General features: G+C 46.8%; 8 protein-coding genes across 8 annotated transcripts; 2 read left to right on the forward strand and 6 right to left on the reverse strand.

Annotated features, from left to right (window-relative positions):
• Nucleotides 1-726: 726 nt before the first annotated feature.
• Nucleotides 727-2,120, reverse strand: N7484_007320 (uncharacterized protein; the record flags this gene model as incomplete). Its single annotated transcript, XM_057117707.1, has 5 exons — nt 727-1,667; nt 1,739-1,825; nt 1,887-1,896; nt 1,952-2,019; nt 2,108-2,120. The coding sequence occupies 5 exons, from the start codon at nt 2,118-2,120 to the stop codon at nt 727-729; spliced, it is 1,119 nt and encodes a 372-aa protein (XP_056970742.1).
• Nucleotides 2,121-2,410: 290 nt separating this feature from the next.
• Nucleotides 2,411-3,250, reverse strand: N7484_007321 (D-aminoacyl-tRNA deacylase; the record flags this gene model as incomplete). The annotated part of the gene is made up of 5 exons (XM_057117708.1): nt 2,411-2,548; nt 2,624-2,850; nt 2,909-2,951; nt 3,009-3,187; nt 3,244-3,250. The coding sequence occupies 5 exons, from the start codon at nt 3,248-3,250 to the stop codon at nt 2,411-2,413; spliced, it is 594 nt and encodes a 197-aa protein (XP_056970743.1).
• A 493-nt stretch (nt 3,251-3,743) lies between these two features.
• N7484_007322 (CNOT2/3/5 family protein) lies at nt 3,744-5,724 on the forward strand (the record flags this gene model as incomplete). Its single annotated transcript, XM_057117709.1, has 3 exons — nt 3,744-3,998; nt 4,083-5,581; nt 5,664-5,724. The coding sequence occupies 3 exons, from the start codon at nt 3,744-3,746 to the stop codon at nt 5,722-5,724; spliced, it is 1,815 nt and encodes a 604-aa protein (XP_056970744.1).
• Nucleotides 5,725-7,803: 2,079 nt separating this feature from the next.
• Nucleotides 7,804-8,557, forward strand: N7484_007323 (uncharacterized protein; the record flags this gene model as incomplete). The annotated part of the gene is made up of 2 exons (XM_057117710.1): nt 7,804-8,219; nt 8,314-8,557. 2 exons carry the CDS (start codon nt 7,804-7,806, stop codon nt 8,555-8,557), a joined length of 660 nt encoding a protein of 219 aa, XP_056970745.1.
• Nucleotides 8,558-11,003: 2,446 nt separating this feature from the next.
• On the reverse strand, nt 11,004-11,258 carry N7484_007324 (uncharacterized protein; the record flags this gene model as incomplete). The annotated part of the gene is given in 2 exon segments (XM_057117711.1): nt 11,004-11,023; nt 11,039-11,258. The coding sequence occupies 2 exon segments, from the start codon at nt 11,256-11,258 to the stop codon at nt 11,004-11,006; spliced, it is 240 nt and encodes a 79-aa protein (XP_056970746.1).
• Nucleotides 11,259-11,383: 125 nt separating this feature from the next.
• On the reverse strand, nt 11,384-11,698 carry N7484_007325 (uncharacterized protein; the record flags this gene model as incomplete). The annotated part of the gene is made up of 1 exon (XM_057117712.1): nt 11,384-11,698. One exon carries the CDS (start codon nt 11,696-11,698, stop codon nt 11,384-11,386), a length of 315 nt encoding a protein of 104 aa, XP_056970747.1.
• Nucleotides 11,699-13,604: 1,906 nt separating this feature from the next.
• Nucleotides 13,605-14,258, reverse strand: N7484_007326 (uncharacterized protein; the record flags this gene model as incomplete). The annotated part of the gene is made up of 1 exon (XM_057117713.1): nt 13,605-14,258. The coding sequence occupies one exon, from the start codon at nt 14,256-14,258 to the stop codon at nt 13,605-13,607; it is 654 nt and encodes a 217-aa protein (XP_056970748.1).
• Nucleotides 14,259-19,271: 5,013 nt separating this feature from the next.
• On the reverse strand, nt 19,272-22,304 carry N7484_007327 (uncharacterized protein; the record flags this gene model as incomplete). The annotated part of the gene is made up of 6 exons (XM_057117714.1): nt 19,272-19,781; nt 20,405-20,722; nt 20,783-21,109; nt 21,175-21,649; nt 21,703-21,856; nt 21,908-22,304. The coding sequence occupies 6 exons, from the start codon at nt 22,302-22,304 to the stop codon at nt 19,272-19,274; spliced, it is 2,181 nt and encodes a 726-aa protein (XP_056970749.1).
• Between the last annotated feature and the right edge of the window lie 1,250 nt (nt 22,305-23,554).

The following is a 23,554-nucleotide window of genomic DNA, read 5'->3' on the forward strand; positions in this document are numbered from 1 at the left end:
TAATGAAAAGACTTCTGCTACTTGCCAAAAACATTTGTATCTTGTGTTGATACCCTGACGACCATGCATATCTTCATTCTCTATTGGTTTTTTCTCCTATTTGGTGAGCACAAGATAATGTAAATGAAGATGAATGAAAGAAGAGAAGGATTGAAGACCGAGAAAGACAGGGGGAAACCCCAAATCGCGCCTTCCTAAACCAAACCAATGGATCATGCCTTCACATTATGGATTTTATGTGAATATAATGAAAACCAGATTGTTTGTGTTCCCTCGTTGAAACCATTAGAAGCACTGAGAGTTTCACCACAAATCCTGAATTCACCTTATGTTGATATGTGAGCCAGATTTGGTCGATTATTCCCTGAGTCTATCATGCCTCGAGATACGATGTCGGCAACTACGGCCATTATAAAAACAAGTAATCGACTATGCCCCTAGTGGTACAAATTTGGCTTTTCATACAGATGGCCACGATTAACACTTCCAAGAAGCCAGCCTCTGGCCTGTTATAACTCATCCTTTATATGCACTAATTTAAGAAAGCTGGGAAAGATTTTATGGGGATCTAGTGCTATTCGTTGTAATGGTCGCTGCATGCGTACCAAAGCACGATAGCCATTTCGAATGATAGCTCAAATGTTTATCATACATCATGCATCGTAGAGTGAACCGGGAACACGTCATGAATCATATTGGGAGAGGTGGTAAAATATGCATGGCAGTCTAAGAGAAGAACTTCTGAGCAGCCTTGCGATCCTTGGCCTCACGGTCCTTAACAGCCTTCTTGACCTTGTTGATCTCGTTGGTGATGGCCGCATCATTGGGGGCGAGCTTGAGTGCCTCCTGGAGATCCTTGAGGGCCGAATCCTCCTCCTTCTGGCCAATCAAGGCAACAGCACGACGGTAGTACGCCTTGGCCTTGTCGGCCTCCTTAGCCTTGGCAGAATCGGCGATTTGGAGAGCATATCCGGCCCACTTCTGAGCGTCTTGGAAGTTTCCAACCTTGTTAGCCAGAAGAGATGAGTTGGAGTGCAAGGTAAATCGCAGAGACTTCATCTGCTCGGCCACCTCCTTGTCCTCCTCATCACCGGTCTCGGGGAACTCATTGAGGTATCGGAGACCCTTCTGATATTTCTCGATACCCAGGTTCAGATCGCCGCTCTTGAAGGCAGCGTTACCGAAGCCCTTCAGATCTGAGGCAATCTTGAATGCGACTGGCGCGGTCAACTCCTCGGTCTGGTGGTCCTCGGGGAAGTCCTCGTATGGGTCGCCGGTGGCATCCTGAATGCGCTTGGTGGCATTCTCGTAGTCTTCACCCTTGAGCTCACCACAGTTCACAACAGTGACGTCGGTCTTGGGCTTGTCGGAGGCGGTCGCCATGTTCTCGATCTTGCGAACAATGCTTTTGCCGTTGATCACTTCACCGAACACGACGTGCTTGTTATCGAGATGGGGAGTAGGGACGGTGGTCACGAAGAATTGGCTGCCGTTTGTGCCGGGACCGGAGTTGGCCATGGAGAGCAGGAAGGGACGGTCATGCTTCAGCTCGAAGTTCTCATCGGGGAACTTCTCACCATAGATGGACTCGCCGCCGGTACCGTTGAAAGCAGTGAAGTCACCACCCTGGATCATGAATTGCTTAATCACACGGTGGAAAATCGAGCCTTCCCATCAATCAGTTAGCGGCTTATTGCTTGCCATTGCAATTGCGAGAGCCGTGGGATCCAACACACACCTTTGTAGGTCAATGGCTTGCCCTGCTTGCCGATACCCTTCTCTCCGGTACACAGAGCACGGAAGTTGTCGGCGGTCTTAGGAACAACTGGTCGTGGAGGATTAGCTATGTGCTACGTCGTTGCGCGCAAATATGTTCGGGGTCGTACCATCGTCAAACTGTGGAAGACGAATTAGCTCGAGGTGTTCACTTATGACCAAACAAAGGACCTACCAGTTCAAATGCAATGCGACCAGCATCTTGTTGGCCAATCTTGATGTCAAAGAAGACACGGGAGCGCTCTAGTAGTTGGGTTAGCCATGGGTCAAAGTCTTGCGTGTTTGCGGGCGGGAGAGTCGGAGAACGACGACCCCGCATTGAGACACATACGAGAGGTCGCCATAGCTTAATGTATCCCAAGCGATGAGGGACTGAAGTGAAAGAGGAATGAGTAGAAAACAAAAGTGGAGATGAAGATTGGGGGAAAAGTGGAAAGGAAGATCTTTGGGGCGAAAGAGAGAAGAGAAAGAAAGGAAGCTGTTAATTAGTGGGGAAGATTTGCTGCGGTTCTTCAGGAAGCTTCCATACAACCCATACTCCAATGCTATAATGCCTCATGACGGGTATATGCTAAAATAATAATATGTACATGACCATGATCGCATAAATGATTCTCATCTTGCTCCGTTCCTTTTATTGCAGCAACTCTGCCGGTAATTTGAATTCAAATGTACGGTTGATCTCATCCGCCTCCCCGCTCTCGTCGTTCGTGTCAGCCTTGGGCTCTTTAGGCTCCTTCTTCGGAAGATTGGTATTGATCTCAATAGTAACCTGTGGAAAAGAACTCATTAGCACCAAAACCCCTAGTGACGCGATATGGGCAAAAGCCAGGAAGGCAATATATACCGCCGCGTCTTCACTGCGGTAGTCAACACCCACTGGCCCATCATTTTTTAATTCCACCTCCATCATCGCCTGGAAGACACCATTTTTCACTCGTTCAGGTTTATAGGAGGAGCTCATTTTGTTGTAGAAGTGATCGTAGACCTTGCGGGCAGTCTCGGGCTTGGCTGCATCGTGGAAATCGGGTTTATTGCCTTTCTTCATCTTGCCATAGAGGGTAAACTGGGAGACTAAAGACAAGACAATTTTAGCAGCGTGATAATAAGCGCATGGATTGGAGACACATACCACAGAGTACCTCGCCCTCTATTTCCTGCACATTCTTCTTCCACTGTGAAGGTGGTCAGAACCTGGTTTGTATTTTCATATCTAGAGCCATGGGACGGACCTGTTTGCCATCATCATCTGGCCAAAATTTTGCCTTCAGCACCTTATTCACAAGATTCTCTGCTTCCTTCTCGGTGTCATCGTGACCAATCCCTGCAAACACCAGCAGTCCGCGGCCAATAGATGAGATCAATTCTTCATCAACGGATACCGAAGCCGATTTGACTCTTTGAATGACAACTGGGGAAAAGTTAGCAGAGAAATAGGGCCAAGCGAAGTCAATTTAAGGTGCGCACTTTTCATTGTGATTTGGTGGGGAGGAAGGAATCTAAGTTCTATACGGAATATCAGATTAGCCTAATTGATCTTGAAGAGACGCGCCCCAGAACCAGTTTACCGTGACTTCCTCTTGTCAACAACTCTGTCGCCTGTTAATTTCAAACCAACGCGTCTTTTTTCAGCTGTGTTTATTATGTCTGCCTTTGATTCAAGGTTCAGGTTGTTCGTTTCTTCCCCAGCTATCACCCTGCCAGTCGCCACCGCCTAACTATACGGCCATTGCTTACCGCCTACTTAGACAAGTAATACTAGAAGCTTTGCAAGTGAGAGCAAATGCTCCAGCCCACTTCGACTCCGCTTTCTCCCTTGTTGTCACAATCAGGGAATTCCCCGACCAACTAGACATCTCTTCATTCAACCATTGTGCAGTGTCGAGCCCGTCGGCCGAGCTTGCACTCTGATTCCCACCCATATTGTATCGCCCTACCCCGGTCCAGTCCGCACACTCTGGCGCGCCATGGCGTCCCGCAAAACGCAACAAGAAATTGAGAAGACCTTCAAGAGAGTCGCTGAAGGGATTCAAACATTTGAGAGCATTTACGAGAAGATTCGCTCCGCCACAAATCCCACCCAGCGCGACAAGCAAGAAGAGAACTTGAAACGCGAGATCAAGAAGCTCCAAAGGTTTCGTGATCAGATCAAGTCATGGGCAGCAGGCAATGAAGTCAAGGACAAAGCTCCGTTATTAGAGCAGCGGAAAGCGATTGAAACAGTAGGTGATCATTGTTCCAGCTGGAGCATTGGAACTTAAGGTTCGTGCGGCTAAAAGGTTCGTGCGGCTAACAACTCGGAACAGTGCATGGAGCAATTCAAGGCCGTCGAGAAGGAGATGAAGACAAAAGCCTACTCCAAAGAAGGGTTATCAGCCGCGCAACGACTCGATCCGCGAGAAAAGGAGAAGGTGGAAGCTGCCGACTTCCTTTCCACCATGGTGGATGAGCTTGGACAGAAAATCGAGGCCATGGAGGCAGAAGAGGAGACACTTCATGCGCAAATGAAGAAGGGCAAGAAGGATATGTCCAAGGCCAACCGAATGGCTGACATTTCGCGAGTGACCGAGCGACATAAGTGGCATGTCAACAAGCTTGAATTCCTGATGCGATCCTTGCAAAATGGCAATTTGGAAGTGACTCAAGTGATGGACCTAAAGGAGAGCATCACATACTATGTTGAGGAGGGTGGTAATGTCGACTATTCTGGAGAAGACGAGACTCTCTATGACGACTTGAACATTGGCGAAGATGTCGAGGCTCAATTTGGCATGGGCAATGAGAACGATCGGGTATCATCACAAGATGCCCAGTCCATTCAAGATGACGAGCCAGAGCCAAAACCTAAGCCAAAGGCAGATCCCACAACGACTCGAAGACCATCAACACAGATGAAGTCCCCGCTTCCTGTTCTGGCTACTCTCTCCTCTGCTTCCTCTAGTACTACTCCTGGCATGAAACCCGCACCACTCCCTACCCGCCTTCCTGGAGAAACATTGAAGTATGCTTCGGCTGCGGCTGCTGCGGCCGCCAGTGACAAGAGTGGAGTTGGGATTTTACCACTCCCCCCACCACCGGGCGCCAGCCCAGCCTTCTCGGCTGCCCTTCCCATCTCAAAGGCATCATCCGTTGCCTCTCCTAGTGTTGCTCACGTGCAGCCTGCCTCTAGAGCACCTAGTGCTGCTGTTTCTACTCCTCTGTCAGAAGAGCCCGTTTTTGCTGCCCGATCAAAGACCCCCGGTGGTACAGGTGTCTCCGGTACCCCATCGCCAGCCCCCGCCGCTCAGACAGAACCTCCTAAGGAGCCTACAACAAACGGCAAGGTAACACAGGAGGGCGAGACCAGTGAGTCAATATACCACTTGCCTCCGGGTCTTCAGGACTTGGTACAATCCTTCGAGGTGACCAAGCAGCGTTCGTCGAATGACCCTTCACCTGCTGTTCAAAGACTTCTGGCCGCGTCCCTCCAAAATTGCCCCGAGGCCGGAGATGCGGAAAAGCCCCGTCATTACAAGCCCCAAAACCCTTACAACACTCCCCTCTACTACCCGCAGGAACCTCTACCCATCTTTGACGATCCCCGCTTGTATGATACTGGCCGCATCGACACTGATACCCTCTTCTACCTCTTCTATTACCGCCAAGGGTCTTATCAACAATATTTGGCAGCCAAGGCCCTCAAGAACCAAAGCTGGCGCTTCCACAAGCAGTACCAAACATGGTTCCAGCGACACGAGGAGCCGAAGAACATTACCGAGGAGTTCGAACAGGGCACCTACCGTTTCTTCGACTATGAGAGTACCTGGTATGTTCACGCATCTCGAGGATCATAATATGGATTTTTCCGCTTTTAGAAAGAACACGTGCTGACTTATTTTGCCCGACAGGATGAACCGGCGCAAGGCTGACTTCAAATTTGTGTACAAATATCTCGAGGACGAGTTATGATGCGACTTTGTATCATGAGGCGTAGCAACCTGGATCTACGAAGCCCCCTACCTCCCGCGTTATGACCAGATAGCAAGTGTACTTTTTTCAATCCCCCGGAAAAAATCCCCGATAGATGTGTCATGGGATTCGGACTTGGGCAGGTTTCCGTGTTCCTGGTTTGTTTTCGTTATATGTTTTTGTTTTTATTGTTTTCCAATGATGCCAGGGCACGGCATCGGGCAATGAGTACAATGAATGGGTCTCCGGGAGGAGTTCAGTGCTATTTCGAGTTATCTCCAGCTGTTCGCGAATGAAAGGAGACTTTTCCAAGTCAATGCGGCTTTGAGTGCATGATCCGGGGAAATGTAGGCACCCCGATTCCTGATGATGTACTACGTGCAGCAGTCTGGCCCAGCCTGAGGCTCCAGACAAAAGTACCTGTAGCCGTCCAATAGAGCCATATGACTTCACTTTACCTAAGAGTGCCCGACATGGCGGATCTGTACAAGTATACCGCCATCCCGGAGCCAATGAAACGTGATGCCTCGGTACGGAGACGAGAAAAACAGATCATTCAATGGAACCTGGGTAGCCATCCCGTTTGTACGTGGGTCAAATCCACAAACATGCATGAAGCAACTTGTCGACCAGTCGCAGGGGCTGTGAACCCCAATGTTTGCCAAGTCGCCTCACCTGTAGGAACCAGGTGCATCTCATTCCCCGCTAGTGCTTGGGCTTGGCACGCTAATCCGTGAGTGGATGCGGGATTTTTGGTTTTCTAGAAGGACTGGGATCAGAGAACAGGGGCTGTGCGGACGGGTCCCGAGATTATTATTATATCATGTCGATCCATTCGCTCCCCGGATTGGAAACCTGTAAAGCAGTCCTGCCGTGCTTGGCTTGGCGATCGTTTGTGATTCCCTAGATCGGTATGACTTCATTTCGGCACGCGGTACCCGAGGGTAAATAGAACGTGATCGACTGTATACATAGCAAATAGGTGGCTTTTGGTTTGAAAATTTTCAGTGTTTCACATACCACTTAGACAGGTTAAAACTCATCAGTACCTACGTTGCTCTGCTTTATCTGTTCACGGCATTTCTGGACTGCAGTCATCTTTCCCGTAGCGCCACAGCAGCCAACCTGAAACGAGGAGAAAGACGAAAAAAGCAGACGGAGGGGGCCAGCAAGGATGCCATGACGCTAGAAGTCTTCCAGAAGCACGCTAAGACCCAACGGGCGAAGATCATCCTTTCCCTCCAGTACTTTCGGAGGCAAAAAAACAAGAAAAGAGGGTCGAGAGCAATGCGCATTTGCATCGTCTGACCGCTATACCCGACTTCCCTGGCCTTTTAGGCCCTGTGTACAGGCTTATCGGGGCCATTCCAGTTCCTGCTGGCATTATAATTGGTTCGTCGCAGCCTCTATCCACCTATTCACCAATCACGGTCTGCCCCTCGGACCTTGCCGCTAGAAGGCTTGTGGAAGAGACGTGGAATGTTCTTTTCGGTCAGCACTGGGACCGAAAGGCAGACTAATGCAACCCGTTCGAGGATTCACGAGTGTTTGCAGAAATTCCCGCACTGATCTCCCTTCAATGACGCTGCTTGAGAGCGGGGGGCTGTGTGGAACTCCACCAGTCGTGGTGCGGTATTCGAGGCTTGAAGCCATTCAGAAGCCATAGCCGGACCGACTTGTTCACTTCGCACCCCCGGTGATTTGGACAAGTTCGTGTTGTTGTCGAGGCATTTTTTAGCGCTTAGGTTGCGAGGAATAAATAGTTTAAGAGCCGTAGATTCCCCATGTACTTTCCGGTTGGATTTGATCTTCAAGTACATCGGCCCCCAAACAATAACGGATTTCCTGAAAATCCAAAGGATTCGTCTCACAATGGTCGGTCAACCCTAGTCAGCCCCCTGCGCTTGATGTGTTTTTATTTGATGATTTATGGTTTAATGATTTATGGTTTTTCTTTTTCTTTTCTTTTCTTGGAATTTATGGTATTTTCATGAATTAAATTCTGATTCCTTTTTTATTTAGACTGCCATTCCACCTTCACATTCATTTTCTAAATTCGCCTTTTCTGCTTCTCCCGATATGCAGTCCTCCTACTCGTCTTCCTACTCATCATCCTACTCATCCTCCCCCGGCGGTATGGACTTCTTCTTTCGCGGCCCGTCAGTCTATGACAGCACATGCGACGTCGACGCCAGCAGCTCATTTACGACCCCGGAGTTTGCGCCGGAGTTCGTCTCGGAGCCCTATAGTTACTCCTTTACTAGTGCGCCGAATGCGCCTGCACCATACGTCTATGGTTCCGTGAATGAAATGCCCATCTATGATACACCACTCATGGCGGCCGGACTACCCAGTAGTCCTGCCGCGAGTAGCTGTGGAAGCTCGTACGGTAGCAGCTTCCACATGCCCGAGGATGTCGTACCCATGCCTAGTTTCCCTCTTGTTCCCAATGCTCCCGAGGATTCAGGGCCCGAGTCCCCACCCGCTCCATCCAAGTAAGCTAGCTCCTCCCGCTATCTATTGTCGCATGCGACACCGCATCCAACAACAATGCACGAGCTCGGTCGCTAACCTTTATTTTTTGTCAAGGCCAGCTAAACCCTTCGGCTGCGACGACTGTGGCAAGGCTTTCACACGCTTTGCAGACCTCAAGCGCCACCAGTCCAGCGTTCACTACCCCGTGTTCCGCAACTGCCCTGTCGAGCACTGCTCCCGCAAAGGTGCCAACGGATTCCCTCGCCAGGACCACCTGGTCGAACACCTGCGTTCTTACCACCATCTCGATGTGCCGAAACGGCGGGCCTTGAAACGCTCGGCCAAAGACATGGCTTGAGGGGGACAGCCTTGTGCGACCTCCTCGTGCGTCACCCCTTGTCTCCAACCTATTCTATGCCATCCCTGCTCCACCCCTGATCCCCGACTTCCACGCGACACGCTACACACTAGTACCGATTTTACGATTCCACGATGCCCACTTATCCCCCATTTGCTTTTTCCATATGTTTTCTGTTGGGCTCCATTGCCTCCATTGGCGGCGCTACACCTGATTCCACCATCGCATGTGCGATTCTGTTTGTTTCAATCCACGCTTGTTCTATAGACTACTGCCCTTTATTTGGTTTGCGTTTGTACAAGACACGAGCTTGTTTTTTTATTCCCCAGTTTTCACATATTTATTTGGTTCTTGGTTTGGGATGCACCAATAGACGACAGGGATTATATGTCGATAGACAGTTCCTTGCCCAGGTTCGGGATACCAGTTCCCACATTTGATATGATTCATAGCGACGATCGCGATGGTCACGTCACATTATTGCATACATTAAATGATTGGGCAAAGCCCGAATCCATTCCTAATTTTCCCCTCCACTTCAATTTGCTTTTTCCTTTTGTTTGGACTAGGTCTAGACTACAAGATACGATAGACTTCAATGGTTTCAGTGACCTTGGAGCCAGTACGGTGTTGTGGCACCGACTCCACAAACAAATGACGCGCGACTGCCGTGCGACAGACACTACTGCACTAGCCCGTAAGCAGTATCTCCTCGACTGGGTGTACCGAGGAGCGCCGAAGAACAAATTAAGCGTACACTCCTATAGGTTAGATAAAAACCAATTTATGCATGCTCGAATTCAGGAACTGCGACCATACCCGCTTCTAGAAGAAATCGCACCAATCACCCGGCTTCGTTCGGTTCACAAAAAGCAAACAAAGGAAAACCCATTAGCCAAATCCACACACTAGCGCTCGAGCTCTAGAATCCTTCGCTCGCAGGTTTTGGCTGATGTTTTCGCATTAGCGGTTTCATTAGGTTCAGGTACATCCACGGGTATCTGCTTCCTTTCTTTGTTGTCCTGCCGTAACGATATGGGGAACCTCCACGATCGAGTCAAACGCTGTAGATAGAGACGGCAAACGGTGGTAGATAAGAGAAAGACAAAGGGAGAGAGTATGCGACTATAGCGACGAGTCGTACGATTTCCCTTTTGCGTAAACTCCACTGATAATCATTTGGTCTTGCATACAAAGGTTGACCGGGGATCTGTCGATCGCATCGCATCTTCCATACTCGGAACACTCCACTTAGCTGCCAAGATGTACCCCGTTGACAACGTAGAAAATTCCTACTTGCGTCACTGCGCATGAACAAATGATATCGCATAGATTACTTACTAGGGAAGCTATTGAATTAAATATCCACCAGGCGGTTTCAAGTGTCCTAGTGCTCCGTTCTCATGCCACGACGGGACCTACAATGGGTGTACCAAACGCGTTCTTCATTAGACCCTCTGTTTTGGATTCCCGTAAAAGTGGATTTGGAATTCTCCACAGCGATCAAATGGCAAGGAATCCCTGATCCGATGTCACTTATTTGGCAGGTGTAATGTGGGTACCACGCACCCCATGTTCCATTCGGGGTCGATTTCTGTAGATCATCCGCCTGTCGCGCATTGGACCGTATCTCGTATATAGAAACGGCCCCCATCGCCACTTGAATCACCCCTGTGGCGATGAGTCTCCATATTTTTGGGTAGAGAACAACCATTATGATTAAGATGGGGATCTCAGGTGACAGGAATATCTGCTCCTACCATTTACAGCCCTCAGGTCTTTTCAGGCAGCGAAGCCGTTTCGTGTAGGTGGATCAAGTGCTGATCTCGCACTGGTTTTGGCGAATACAGATGAGAACTCTATGCACATATGCATATGTAGTAAGATTTATGGGTGGGCCTAAGGGTGTAACACTGGGGTGCGATAGGACTGGGAAACTATTGGAGGGTGAGCCAACTCCATTTTGGCTTTCTGATCCAAAAGTCATTTAGGTATCAAGATTGAAACCTAGTTCTAAGGTTTACTCAGATGCCTCGACAATTGTTCTTGTAATCATTGCGAGATTCCTAGGCTGCAATGCTATCACAAGTACCCATCAGAAATGACATCACTACCGTCAAGGCGTCATTCATTGGTACCTAGACTTGAAGAGCTAGAGCAACATCTACTTTGTCCGTGATTTGCAGCTCTTGGCGAGAGAAACAAACTGTAGAACATTTCACAAGTATGCATTGAAATTCCAACTAACCAAACTCAATCCCTGCGCCTTAGCTTGATAATAAAAAGACCATGGCATCAACCAGCGATGCTTTCAGCAAAGGACAGATAGGAATATATACTATTTTGTGATTAAGTTTTCTTGAACATTAAAGGATAGAGTAATTATTTCTTGCTTAATTGAGCACCATCCTATATGTCTACATGATATCCATAGTAGCTATGCCCGCTAATGGCGTAAAAGACGAGCTAGGAAAGACATACCTATGTATTCTCTCTCGTAACGGGGAGGAAGAATACGTGACAAGTATTCTGGCCAGTCGGGCATCGGTTTCAGTTGCCGAAGCGCCTGGATGTATTCCCAGTGTTCCGGGTACCAGCCGGCATATTCCCAGTCAAGAATAGCTGTGACCCGGCCTCCTTCGACGAGGATATTACGCGGTGACAAATCGGCATGAGTGAAAACAATCTCATGGTCATTCATAAGCGCAAATTTGGCGTAATGTCGCAGTATATTTGGTGCTGACTTGACAATGTCTCCCAATATAAATTCGTTGAACTGCTTCTCAGAATCAAACGGACCGCCTTCTATTGATGCTATCTGTCCAATTATGGCTTTGCCGCGATCAATAGCTCGGATGCGATGGAGTGCTTCTGATCGGAGTCTAAAGTATCCCATGCTTCATCGAGTCGCTTGCCAGGCATGTAGTACATCACAATACCCACGACTTTACCATCTTCCCATTGAATATCATGGACTTTCGGTACAGAAATTGTTGTGTTTGTCGCAATGAAATGAAGTGTTGAGGCTTCATGGGAGCGGATATTGCCCGATTTTACGACTCGATTGTTGCCAACCCGGATAACCGTGCGACCGCATAATGATTGAAGGGTCGTTCTTTCTTGATTATTTGTTTCATTCATTTCAGAGAGAGTATCGGCGTCTTCTGTTGCATATCAGGATTTTTAAACAGTGAGCAGATCTATGCGGTGTAGTATCATCTCCTGCGCCATTAATTCGGTATGGTACCAACTAGACATCGCCAAAACCTGGAAATGGGCCTAGAGTCAGGCCCAAAGCCCAACCCATTTGTGGGTTGGGTTGGGTTGGGCTTTGGGCTTTGTGGGTTTTGGCGATGTCTACGGTTGATAGCCGCTGTGTCATCTGTGACTCCGTCGCCAATAGCGCCGTAGTCTTTAACATTTCTCCAAACCTAAAGAATATTGATCAGGAGCGGCTCTTAGTTTGGAGAAGTAAGGGAGAGATAAAAGAGGGACACAGGTCACACCAGATTTACACAGCATAATTGGCGAAAGAAATGAAGTGAAAGTGCAGAAAGGGGGGGTGATGCTAAATGGGAAATATACCTTATAGCCACTAGGTGCGAATGGACTTTATCTAGTCTGGTCCACTATGGCTATCTAGTACTTGGAAGCATCATCACGCTTGTTAAGCGTCGCTTTGGTAGTCTTGTTATCACTTATGTCACTAGTCCCATCACCACTTTCAAATACACTATAGCCATAGAGTCTATTTAGTCTGACTAGGGCCTGGGCGGGCGTATTAGAATGTATGTAGCCCTTGCTATACTTCTCTCGGATATTCGCTATAACCTGAGGCTGATCGCCTATCGGTTTATCAATGGTGGATTTAGCGATAATGCGAGCGGCCTTAGCTAGCTTAGGTGGAATCACGTAAGGGCTATTTCCGCTCGTTTTATTTAAAGAAAAATCTCTTATCTAAAGACGGGCAGTCTTTATAGACTCAGGGCTATAGTCTAAAGGCTTAGTAGTTGCTCTTGCGCCTTTGCGGGATTTAGAAAAGGTATCTTTATTGAAATTGGGATTCTCCGTTCGATCTTTATTGACTTCTTTTAAAACGGTAAGTGCATTTTATACCATTTCGAGCGTATTGCCATGACTAGTTACGCTTATATTACCACGCTTATGATGGAGGTGACCATAATAAAGATGATTATGATGAATTTGAGCATGATCGGCCCACACTGGAACCTAGAAGATCGTTAGGGCCAGTGCCGCGATCAGCGGCAACAAGCCTTAATCGGTAAACCGTGATCTACCACCTAGTCTCATCTTTAGTTAAACCTCGTGGCATAAATGAAAGGCCTCCCAAGTCTAGGGGAATACTTAACCATAAATCCGTCTCGCCTTGGCCGGAGCTCGCGACCCAATTCCATCCACACTACTTGATGTAACCCGACATTTCTTCCATCAAATTTCGCTAAGCAATGGGCCGGAAGTTCCCCTTGATGCTAAGAGACTCTATACTCAGGGACCTCTACACGTTAAACCAACTAGGGGATCGCATAACATCCATTTCTGGATACTGGCATGCGCTACCTGGCTTGGCCATAAGGGAGTAGGGCCTAGGAGACCAGTAGTGGGTCACCGATGGAAACGAGGCAGTCTATATCCAGGATTAGTGGGATCAATGGTTCCAAGACTGGTTTCGGCATATTAGAATAACGAATACCAATTAGGCCCTTAGCCATATAGCTAACATGAGACGGCTGTGGGCAGTGAGGACGGGATCCAATGTCATACCTACTATCGAGACTCTGGATAAGTTAAAGGCGGATGCGACGGATATGAAGATTGACATAGATGATCTGGATTGAAGCTAAGCAACCGTGTGAATTGATAGATAACGATGGTGACTTTTTTAACATTACGTCGACTGTATCTTAGATCGTTAATTAACTAGGCAGTTTAATGCAATAAACAATTTCGGTCGCAGAGCCGACAATATATAGCTATTAAATCTTGGGTCTAATTACTATAGTATTCAATCCCACATGACATAAAGAATTCACAAAACATCAGTATCGTCAGGTATCATTGAAGAAGTATCCTTCATATAAGCCGTGTCCTGCATATCCGACCAAACCTCCCACAACGAGGGCAGGGAGCACTTCATCCACCCTTGGAAATCCTCAGATGGATCTACCTCTAACGCCTCGACGAGTTTCACATAATAATGTCTCCTCTCTTCGTATTTCGAGTTCTCTGGAAAGGGAGCGTTTTGTAAGGTTTGAAAGCTTTCTTCGTCAATGATAATAAACATGCGATAGCCAGGGAAAACATCGAGCACATCACGCTCAATTGCATCAGCCCTGAAATGCTCGCGGAGCTGGTTTATCGATGCTCCGTCGAACCGGGAAGCATCTTCAATTACCCGTGGCTGGTAATTAGGCCAGATTTCATCCCAGGGAGTGATATTAAACTCATTTACCCTAGATCTTTCGCGAAGGGAAGTTTCGTAATCCTTGTAGAATGCGTTCTTCATGTACTTAGTGGTAAGGTCGACCATACGCGGGAAAGCGGCATTGGATTGGGGAGTGTAGGTCGTCCGGTAGATGGTGTAGCCCCAGGTAGGCTCACAGTAATGGAGCCATTGATAGATGTTTTGCATGTAATCTGGAAGCCAGTTATATTGCTTCATCGGCTTTGGAAGTAGCGACATGATGGGTCGACTTTGGATGTTGCGGTGGTTTAGAGGGGAGTTGAGGACGGAGAAAAGTCCAGCCTCATCGGAACCTTGGAAAAACCGCTTTATAGTCCTCAGGGCTATGAGCAGGTTTACATCAAACTTTCCGTCCCCCTTACAATACCCTACTTATACTAGACCCTGATCAATCTAGTGTCTCCAGCAAATTACCGTTAGTCCCTTGGCATCATTCCCACATTATCTTGGCATGTTCGCATTTAAATTAGGACCATTGACGGAGTACTCCGGGTTTCTCGTAGCGATGATGCCGTATGAGTGCTGGAGATCTTTGATTGTGCTCCGAATCACGGCGAGATTTTCATCCCAAATCCCTTCGTCGGTCAAATCATCTGGAATCTGTGCTTCTGCGCTAGCCAAACGATAGAAATGTTTCAGGTCTCGTATTGAGTTTACAATGCTGGTGAGTCCATGTGGATGGCCGTTCTCATTCTGGGATGGAACTCTATCATTCAGACTGCCTCTTCTTCTTGAAGACATATTCGTATCTGCAGCGGTAGGATAGAGGGTCTGAGTTCGTTTCCGGGGAGAATCCGATTCCGCCAAGGCTCGCTTTCTGCTTCTTGGAATAGGCCGTGCATGCAGGTGCACGTGCTCGCGCTCTGGCTCAGTTGGTTCATCCTGAAATACATCAAATTATGTGTTTTCACGGCCGATGGGCCATGGAGCTTGTGTCAGGCTGTAGTAATGAATGATAGTTCTGGGGCTGAACTAATCCAGAGTATAGAGCCAGGGACAGCGACCAAATTTCCCTCTTTGATATTCGTCAAAGAATACATGTATCTACGATGAATAACAGGAGACCATGGAGAACGTGTTCGTAGGATATCGACGGCATGGCAGACTCTGGTCATTAAGCGATAAAGTCGAGTGAGCAAGCACTGGAAACAGACAGTTAACGTATTTCACAAGCGAGCGAGACACCCGGTCGGCCGAGACACCCCAACCAAAACGCGTCAATTAATTAGACCTTCCTTCTTCAACCACCTACCATGCCACCAATTCGCTCTCAAAATCGTCAAAATTTGACGCAACAAGAAGGACGTATCTTGCTTGCTATCCAAGCTTTTGAAAAGTAGGAAAAACTGTCAATTCGCGAGGTAGCACGTATATACGATATACCCAATTCGACGCTCCACCACTGTCTTAAAGGACGTAAAAACCGCGTTAAATTACGCGCAAATTCGTTCAAACTAACTAAAGTTGAGGAGAATTCGCTTAAAAAATGGGTGATCTCTATGGATATACGTGGAGTAGCACCACGACCTTCTATGGTGCAAGAAATGGCTAATCTCTTACTCGCGACACGTGGAATAACCCCGATCTAGACTATTAGTAAGAACTGGGTTATGAACTATATTAAACGACACCTAGAGCTCGATATAAGGTTCTTAAGACGCTATAATTATAAGCGTGCTAAGTATGAGGACCTAAAAATCATTAAAGAATGGTTTAACCTGGTTCAAAAAATAATATCTGAGCACGGGATCCTCGAAGATGATATATATAACTTTGATGAGATAGGCTTCGCGATGGGCTTAACCGCGACTGTAAAAGTTGTTACGAGAGCAGAATATTATAGTCAACGCTTAGTTTTATAACCTAGAAATCGTGAGTAGGTGACCTCGATTAAGTATATAGGCGCGTCTGGATATAGCCTTCCTCTAATAGTGATCTTTAAAGCTAAACTCTTTAACGAAGCTTGGACTATAGGGCTTCTAGATCACTGGTAATTTAAGGTTAGCGATAATGGATGGACCTTAGACGAGATTAGACTTCGTTGGCTTTAAAAGATCTTTCTTCTATTAACTTTCTCGAGGATAAAGGGGAAATATTAACTTCTAGTTCTCGATGGTCATAGAAGCCATTTAACTCTAAAATTCGACGAAATTTACTATCAAAACGATGTGATTCTAATTTATATGCTAGCGCACTCTTCACATCTTTTATAACCTCTTAATATAGGTTATTTTACTATCTTAAAGCGTGCGTATAGGAAATGCATTGAAAACGTTATACGGACGGGTTAAAATCATATCGATAAATTAGACTTTCTTAACGCTTTTCCAACCGCTCGAATCGAGGCTTTTAAAGCAGAAACAATCAGAAATAGCTTCTCAGCAACTGGCTTAGTCCTATATGATCTAAATCGGGTTATTTTAAAGCTTAATATTTAGCTCTAGACGCCTATACTACCACCATCTCAAGGAAGCTAAAGTAGCGCGTGGGAGCCTTAGACGCCATTAAATTATAAGTAGCTCTAGAAGCAAGCTTCTTTAATTAAAAAGCTCTTAAAATAGCGCTCTAAGAACCCTCTAAGCCCGCTTAATTCTGCCATAGATTAAGTGCTAAAAGCGTGCTAAATCACGATGTAATTAACTGCTTTTCTTGCCCGAGAAAACGAGCTTTTACGTGCTAGAAACGAGAAAATTAAGTAAAAAAAAGCAAGGTCTAAGCTCTAGATAGCTCATCTAGAGGGCGTATCCATCGCTAAGCTTAAAGAGCTAGCTAAAATTGCTAGAAAAGCTCGATTTAAACCTTAAAATAGTGAGCCGACCGGTTAACCAGGAGCACAAGGACGACGATCTAGGGCGCCACCAAAATGCTCTAAATGCGGTATTTAGGGGCATAATATAACACATTATCCAAATTTAGCTAAATAGCTTATATATTTAATATTATAGTTATGGTTAAATTATACTAATTTAAATTATTAAAAGTTAATGGGGTGTCTCGGCCAACCAGGTGTCTCGCTCGCTTATGAAATACATTAACGTAATTCACCCCTAAGCGAGCCACCCCCCTATCTAAGCCACCCTAACCAAAACGCGTTAATTAATTAGTCTCACCCTTCTTTAACCAACCACCATACCCCCAATTCGCTCTCAAAATCGTCAAAATTTGACTCAAAAAGAGGGTTAGATTCTACTTGCTATCTAGGCTATTAAAAAGTAGGAAAAATTGACAATTCATCAAGCAGCGCTTATATATAATATCCCTCGCATAACGCTCCAATTCCGTCTTAACAGACGTCAAAATCACGTTAAATCACGCGTCAAAACGTTTAAATTAACTAAAATCAAGGAGAATTCGCTTAAGAAATAGACAATCTCTATGGATATACATAGAGTAGCCCCACGACCTTCTATAGTGCAAGAAATAGCCAATCTCTTACTAGCGATATATGGAACGACCCCGATTTAAACAGTCAGTAAAAATTAGGTCATAAAATTCATTAAACGTCACCTAGAGCTCGTTACTAGGTTCTCAAGACGCTATAATTACGAGCGCGCTAAGTGCGAGGACCTAGAAATCATTAAAGAATGGTTTAACCTAGTTCAATAGATAATATCCAAGCATAGGATCCATAAAGATGATATATATAACTTTGATAAGACAGGCTTCGCAATAGGCTTAACCGCGACCACAAAGGTTATAACAAGAGCTAAATATTACGGTCAGCGAGCTCGTTTATAGCCCGGGAATCGTGAATAGGTAACCTTAATTAAGTATATAGGCGCGTCTAGATATAGCCTTCCTCTAATAGTGATATTTAAAGCCAAACTCTTTAACGAAGGTTAGACTATAGGCCTTCTAGATAACTAGCAATTCAAGGTTAGTCTAAATAGATGGACCTCGGACGAGATTAGACTTCGTTGGCTTTAAAAGATCTTTCTTCCATCAACTTTCTCGAGGATAAAGGGGAAATATTGACTTCTAGTTCTCGATGGTTATAGAAGCCATTTAACTCCAAAATTCGACGAAATTTGCTATTAAAACGACGTGATTCCAATTTGCATGCCAGCGCACTCTTCACATCTTTTATAACCTCTTAATATAGGTTGTTTTGCTATCTTAAAGCGTGCGTATGGGAAATGCGTTGAAAACGTTATGCGGATGGGTCAAAATCATATTGATAAATTGGACTTTCTTGACGCTTTTCCAATCGCTCGAAACGAGGCTTTTAAAGCAGAAACGATCAGAAATAGCTTCTTAGCAACTGGATTAGTCCCATATAATCCAAATCGAGTGATTTCAAAGCTTAATATTCGACTTCGTACGCCTACCCCACCACTATCTCGAGGAAGCGAAAGTAGCGCATGGGAGCCTAAGACACCATCGAATTATAAGCAGCTCTAGAAGCAAGCTTCCTCGATTAAAAAGCTCTTAAATCAACGCTCTAGGAGCCCTCCAAGTCCATTGAATTCCGCTATAGATTAGGTGCTAAAAGCTTATCAAATCACGATGCAATCAACCGCTTTTCTTGCTCGAGAAAACGAGCTTTTACGTGCTGGAAACGAGAAAATTAAGCAAAAAAAAGCAACGTCTAAGCTCCAGATAGCTTATCCAGAGGGTGTATCCGTCGCTAAGCTTAAAGAGCTAGCAAAAATTACTAGAAAAGCTCGATTTGAACCTCAAAATAGTGAGCCGACCGGTCAACTAGGAGCACAAGGACGACGATCTAGGGCGCCACCAAAATGCTCTAAATGCGGTATTCAGGGGCATAAGATAACACATTGTCCAAATTTAGCTAAATAGCTTATATATTTAATATTACGTTGTTTTGGTTGAATTACGTTAATTTGAATTATCGAAAGTTGATGGGGTGGCTCGGATGGGGGGGTGGCTCGCTTGGGGGTGAATTACGTTACCGTGTGCGATTAGGTCATATCTTTGCTCGAGCTCCTAGGAGCGACCGTAGCAAAGCGCTTATCGTCGGAGGACGTGAAACAACAAAGCAGCATGTTGTGGGCCAGCCGGAGCACCAGGGGTGAGCGATCGGGGTGCTCAGGGAGCAGCTCCGGGAGTGCTCCGGGAGTACTTGATACCTAGTGCGCCTAATTAATCTATGCTTAGGGTCTACGTTAAGGGACGAGAGATTAAGTATACCTTTCCTACCCAAATCTTCAAAATCCGTAAAGCAAACTCAATCCCTGCGCCTTAACTCAATAGAAAGAAAATAGCATCAAATCACTTTTTCCCGCCCAAATCTTCAAAATCCGTAAAGCAAACTCCACTCGCCTTTCCTGCATCATCAAACAAAACCCCCTCGTCTTTCAGCCTTATCCTCTTCTCATCCCTAAAAGACCCATCACTCACATGCTTAACCGCCATCCCTTCCCCCTTGTACCCACCCAAGCACCCCCCAGCAGCAAGCACACGATGACAGGGTACCTCGGGCGCAAACGGATTCGTGCGCATGGCATTGCCCACAGCTCGCGCGCTGGAGTTGAGATATGTTGCCATAGCGGAGTAGGTTGTCCAGCGACCGGCGGGAACAGAGAGAAGGACGCGGTAGACGCGGCGGCGGTAAGGGGTCAAGGTTGGGTGAAGGGATATTCGGCGGAGGTATTTCTGGGTTTCGAGATTGGATTTCGGTGTGGGTTTGAAATTAAGTGGCTTTGTTTGAGGACCATTGGACTGTGGGGTTGTTGTGCCTAGAGCCTCTGGGTTTATAATTGCGGTGCTTGTCATTCTAGGCTTGGCTTCGGTTGTGAATTTCCAGTTGAATTGACTTGAAGTTGTTGATCCTTCCGGTGTGTGCTTCTTATTCGATATTTTTGACTGGTTTTGGAGTTGAGTCTGTTTTTGTTAGTTGCTTAATCGTATTGATTAGAGTTGACGCGATATGACGCGTCAACGCGACGGGAAGCTCACTGAGATATAGCTATGTGGATTTATGCCACAAGATTTTTTTTTTTAGTTGGGGAGATGAAAAATGTTCAAAACTTGGGTAGGAAAATTGGGAATTATCCCAACTTTAAGGGTCGAAGTTGAAGTAGAGCTTGTAGCCTCGAAACGTTGTTCTCAAAGTGACCAATCAGATCCACCGTCCGCAATCTAAATCCAAGGTTCTGAATCATCAGGATTTATAATCATCTGTGGATAATCAGAGCTCCCAAGACATTGAGCCTATTTATCATTATGGCTCAGGAGATTCGTGATACTCGTAGCATCATTGGAACCTCATAGCATCATCTAGCAGATATGGATCAAATCTTTTTTTAGAAAATTTATATTTAGAGCTAGTGATGTGAAGAGTTGTCAATTAATATCTAGATTCATGCTTAACTCGTACTTCAACAGAATTATGCGTTATCAACATGGTCGGCAGAAGAGGCATTTTCATCACCCTTTGGTGCGGCAAGCAACACCTTGCCAGTCTCCGGATCTATACTGCCTTTGCGACTAACCGCCGAGACCATACCGGGGTTCTCGGCCTTCAAACGAGCAAAGGTCTTCTCCGCATCCCAGGTCCAAGGTGTCTTGGCCGCAAACAACAGGTCCATATCTTCCAGTGTACGTTGGTTGCTCTCGGGGTACAGAGCCCAGACCATCGGAATGGTGATGACGTTGCTCGCAGCGAACACATAAAGCGTCTTCTCGCCAATAGCGCTAAACATGACGGGACACAGAAGAGTCTATGGGAAATGACATCAGCACTCATTCACCAGAAGGTAATGCTTGGTTATTTCACTCACCAGCCATCCGTTTCCGATACTCCAACCAACGACTCCCCATGCGTTTCCGCGAGCACGCACAGCCAACGGGAAGATTTCGGCAGGGTAAAGCCAAGGCACAGTGAGCCAGGTCGCTCCGAAAGTCGATGTGAAGATAAAAATCATCGAAGCTGCGGCTGCACCATATGAGGATGCGTTGCCCGTGTCACCGGCTGCCTTAGCGTTGATGGCGAGACGGGAGAAACCACCCGCTAGGAACATAGCAATTCCTTGAACGACCGAGCCCCAGTACAAGGTCCATCGACGGCCAATACGGTCCAATGTAAAAACACAGACAAGCGTGGCAAACTGAACACATCAAAACATCAATACTCTGACGAAGCAATTTCGCATTGATTGTGGTTACAACATACCATGTAGAAGACATTGTTCAAACCACTAATCCACTGGCTCTTTGTCGAGTCGAATCCTGCAATGCTGAAGATTGTGGGAGCATATACGGTGACACCAGCGATACCCACCCATTCCTGCATGATCTGAAGCCAGATGACGAGTTGGACACGACGGCCGATGTGGAGGTCACCCGATTTATAACCAAAGAGCATGGAAAGGTAAGAGTTCCCATGGACAACCGTCTTCTCCATTTCTGCGATGGCCTGGATATCGAGAAATTCGGCCTCGGCGCGGACGCGGTCCTCGGGGCTACTTCCGCGGAGACGCTGGAGAATGTACCGAGCTTCTTCTTCCCGGCCAACTTTCACCAGCCAGCGAGGGGATTCGGGGAAGAACCAGACGGCACAGAACAGAACCAAAAGGAATATAATTTGGAACCCGATGGGGAACCGCCAGCGGAAAGGAGATCTACCTTCATCAATGAATGACAGGCCACTAAGAACGTCGTTAGATAATGCGGAACCACATATACACGAGCCCGAACATACAACTCTAGCCAGTAGGCGAGAACGACACCAAAGATGTTCAAAGTAAACTCGATCGCAATGAACTGTCCTCTCGAAGTATGCTCGGCGGTTTCCGTAGCCCAGACAGGGACAATGGCGTTCAAAATACCGGTCCCGATTCCGTTGACGAAACGTGCTGTATAGTCTTAGCCCCAGGTTATGTCACTGTTGTTGACTATCTACTTACCGCAGATCATCCAGTCATGGTTTTGAGCCGAGCACTGCAGGCTGGCACCCACGATCGCCCAAACAGCACCAGCTGCAATAGACTTGATTCTGCCCATACGATCTCCCAACCAGCCACCGAACAACCCACCACACAATGTTCCCAAGTAATACACGGCCACAATTCCACCTTGTAGTAAGGAATTAGTGACCACCACAGTCGCTTCGCCATCTTCCATTTTTGTGTATCCAAATTTCATCAATTTGACGTAGTCTTCGGCATTGTTCACACCCGACATCATTCCTTGGTCGTATCCGAAGAAGAGGATTGACAATGCAGCGATGCAGTTAATCGCAATAAGAAGCTGTCGCTTCTCCAACTTGTGGACGACATTCCATGAGGGGATTCTGTCAGACATCCTGAGCGGAATGAAGTCTCAAAACGGAGTCGAATTTGTACCAGGTACAACCAGTGCGGCGTCACGAAAGAGTATAGAGGGCCGAGATCAAAAAGAATGATAGCACTTAAGCCCGGTTTATATCCGCAAGCCAATAGATAGAACATCCAGCCCCGCGGGGTAAATTCAAACACAACTTCCGTTGTCGCGCGACATCATAACGGGTCCTCGGGCCTTTTAAACGCAAAGCCAAGTCCCATTCCGGTCCGAGCTGCGAATAGTGAGGAAACCTCCCCACGGGGATCGGCCGAGTTTGATCCCAGGAAAGTAAGGAGCGACGTCGAATATGGTTACATCCCGGCGGAACACGGGAATAAACAGGAACAAGGTCATGCGGTGGACTCCGAAGTGTTTGATTCCCCACAGTCTGGAGAAGAAAAACCGGGTCTGGACATTGGATCCGGCGTGGGGAGAGGAGAAATCACGGTACGCGGGGCTGGTTGGCTTTTAGCCGGTCAGAACTGAAATCGGCAATCCGAAAGCGCGAAACAGTCTTGACTTAGACAAAGGCACTACGTATTGCTGCAAATCGACGGGATAAACGGGTCAATGTTGGCAGTCTTCCGCCGAGTGGCCAATAAGAGCTGGAGGTGGTCCCCGCCAGGAATCCAGGCCGGAGAAAGAGCGACCCCATGCGGAGAACTCTAGACTTTCGTCCTGTCTCGGCAAGCCGCTTCAGTGGCCGAGATAGAAAATGGGCTGCAACTGGCCATGAAGACAGACCTGCATTTTGTCGCGCGGTTATGCCACAGATTCGACTTGTACTGAAATTTCTCATCATCCCCCCGTGAGCGTTGGGCTTGTCGTTTTGGTTACATTATTGGATGCTGAGAGATGGAGACTATATCGGAGTTCCCCCGAGCCTAAACCTTCACACACGTCAACTCTGGGTCCGCCCAAAGAAAAAGGGTCTTGGCAAAATCCAAAAAGGATATACATTTGATCGAGATTTGATGAGGAGGGACGATCCTCCAGCATCGCGCCCGTGAGCCCCTCTCAGGGAGAAGGGCGTGGGCATGATTCTGCGAGTAGACTCTAGCAGCACCGTACATCCGCAAGTCCATAGAGTCCCCAAACCTTCTTGATTATATTAGAAAAGACCCACGTGATTTACAAATATGATCATTTATAAATGGCGTGGTGATAACGAACATCCACTTGCCTGGCATCTCTCCGAGCATTACTTAGATTGCTCACATGTCGTATTTCTC

The sequence above is a fragment of the Penicillium longicatenatum genome (genome assembly GCF_028827895.1).
Source record: "Penicillium longicatenatum strain IBT 33135 chromosome Unknown contig_4_segment0_segment0, whole genome shotgun sequence".
NCBI lineage: Eukaryota > Fungi > Ascomycota > Eurotiomycetes > Eurotiales > Aspergillaceae > Penicillium > Penicillium longicatenatum.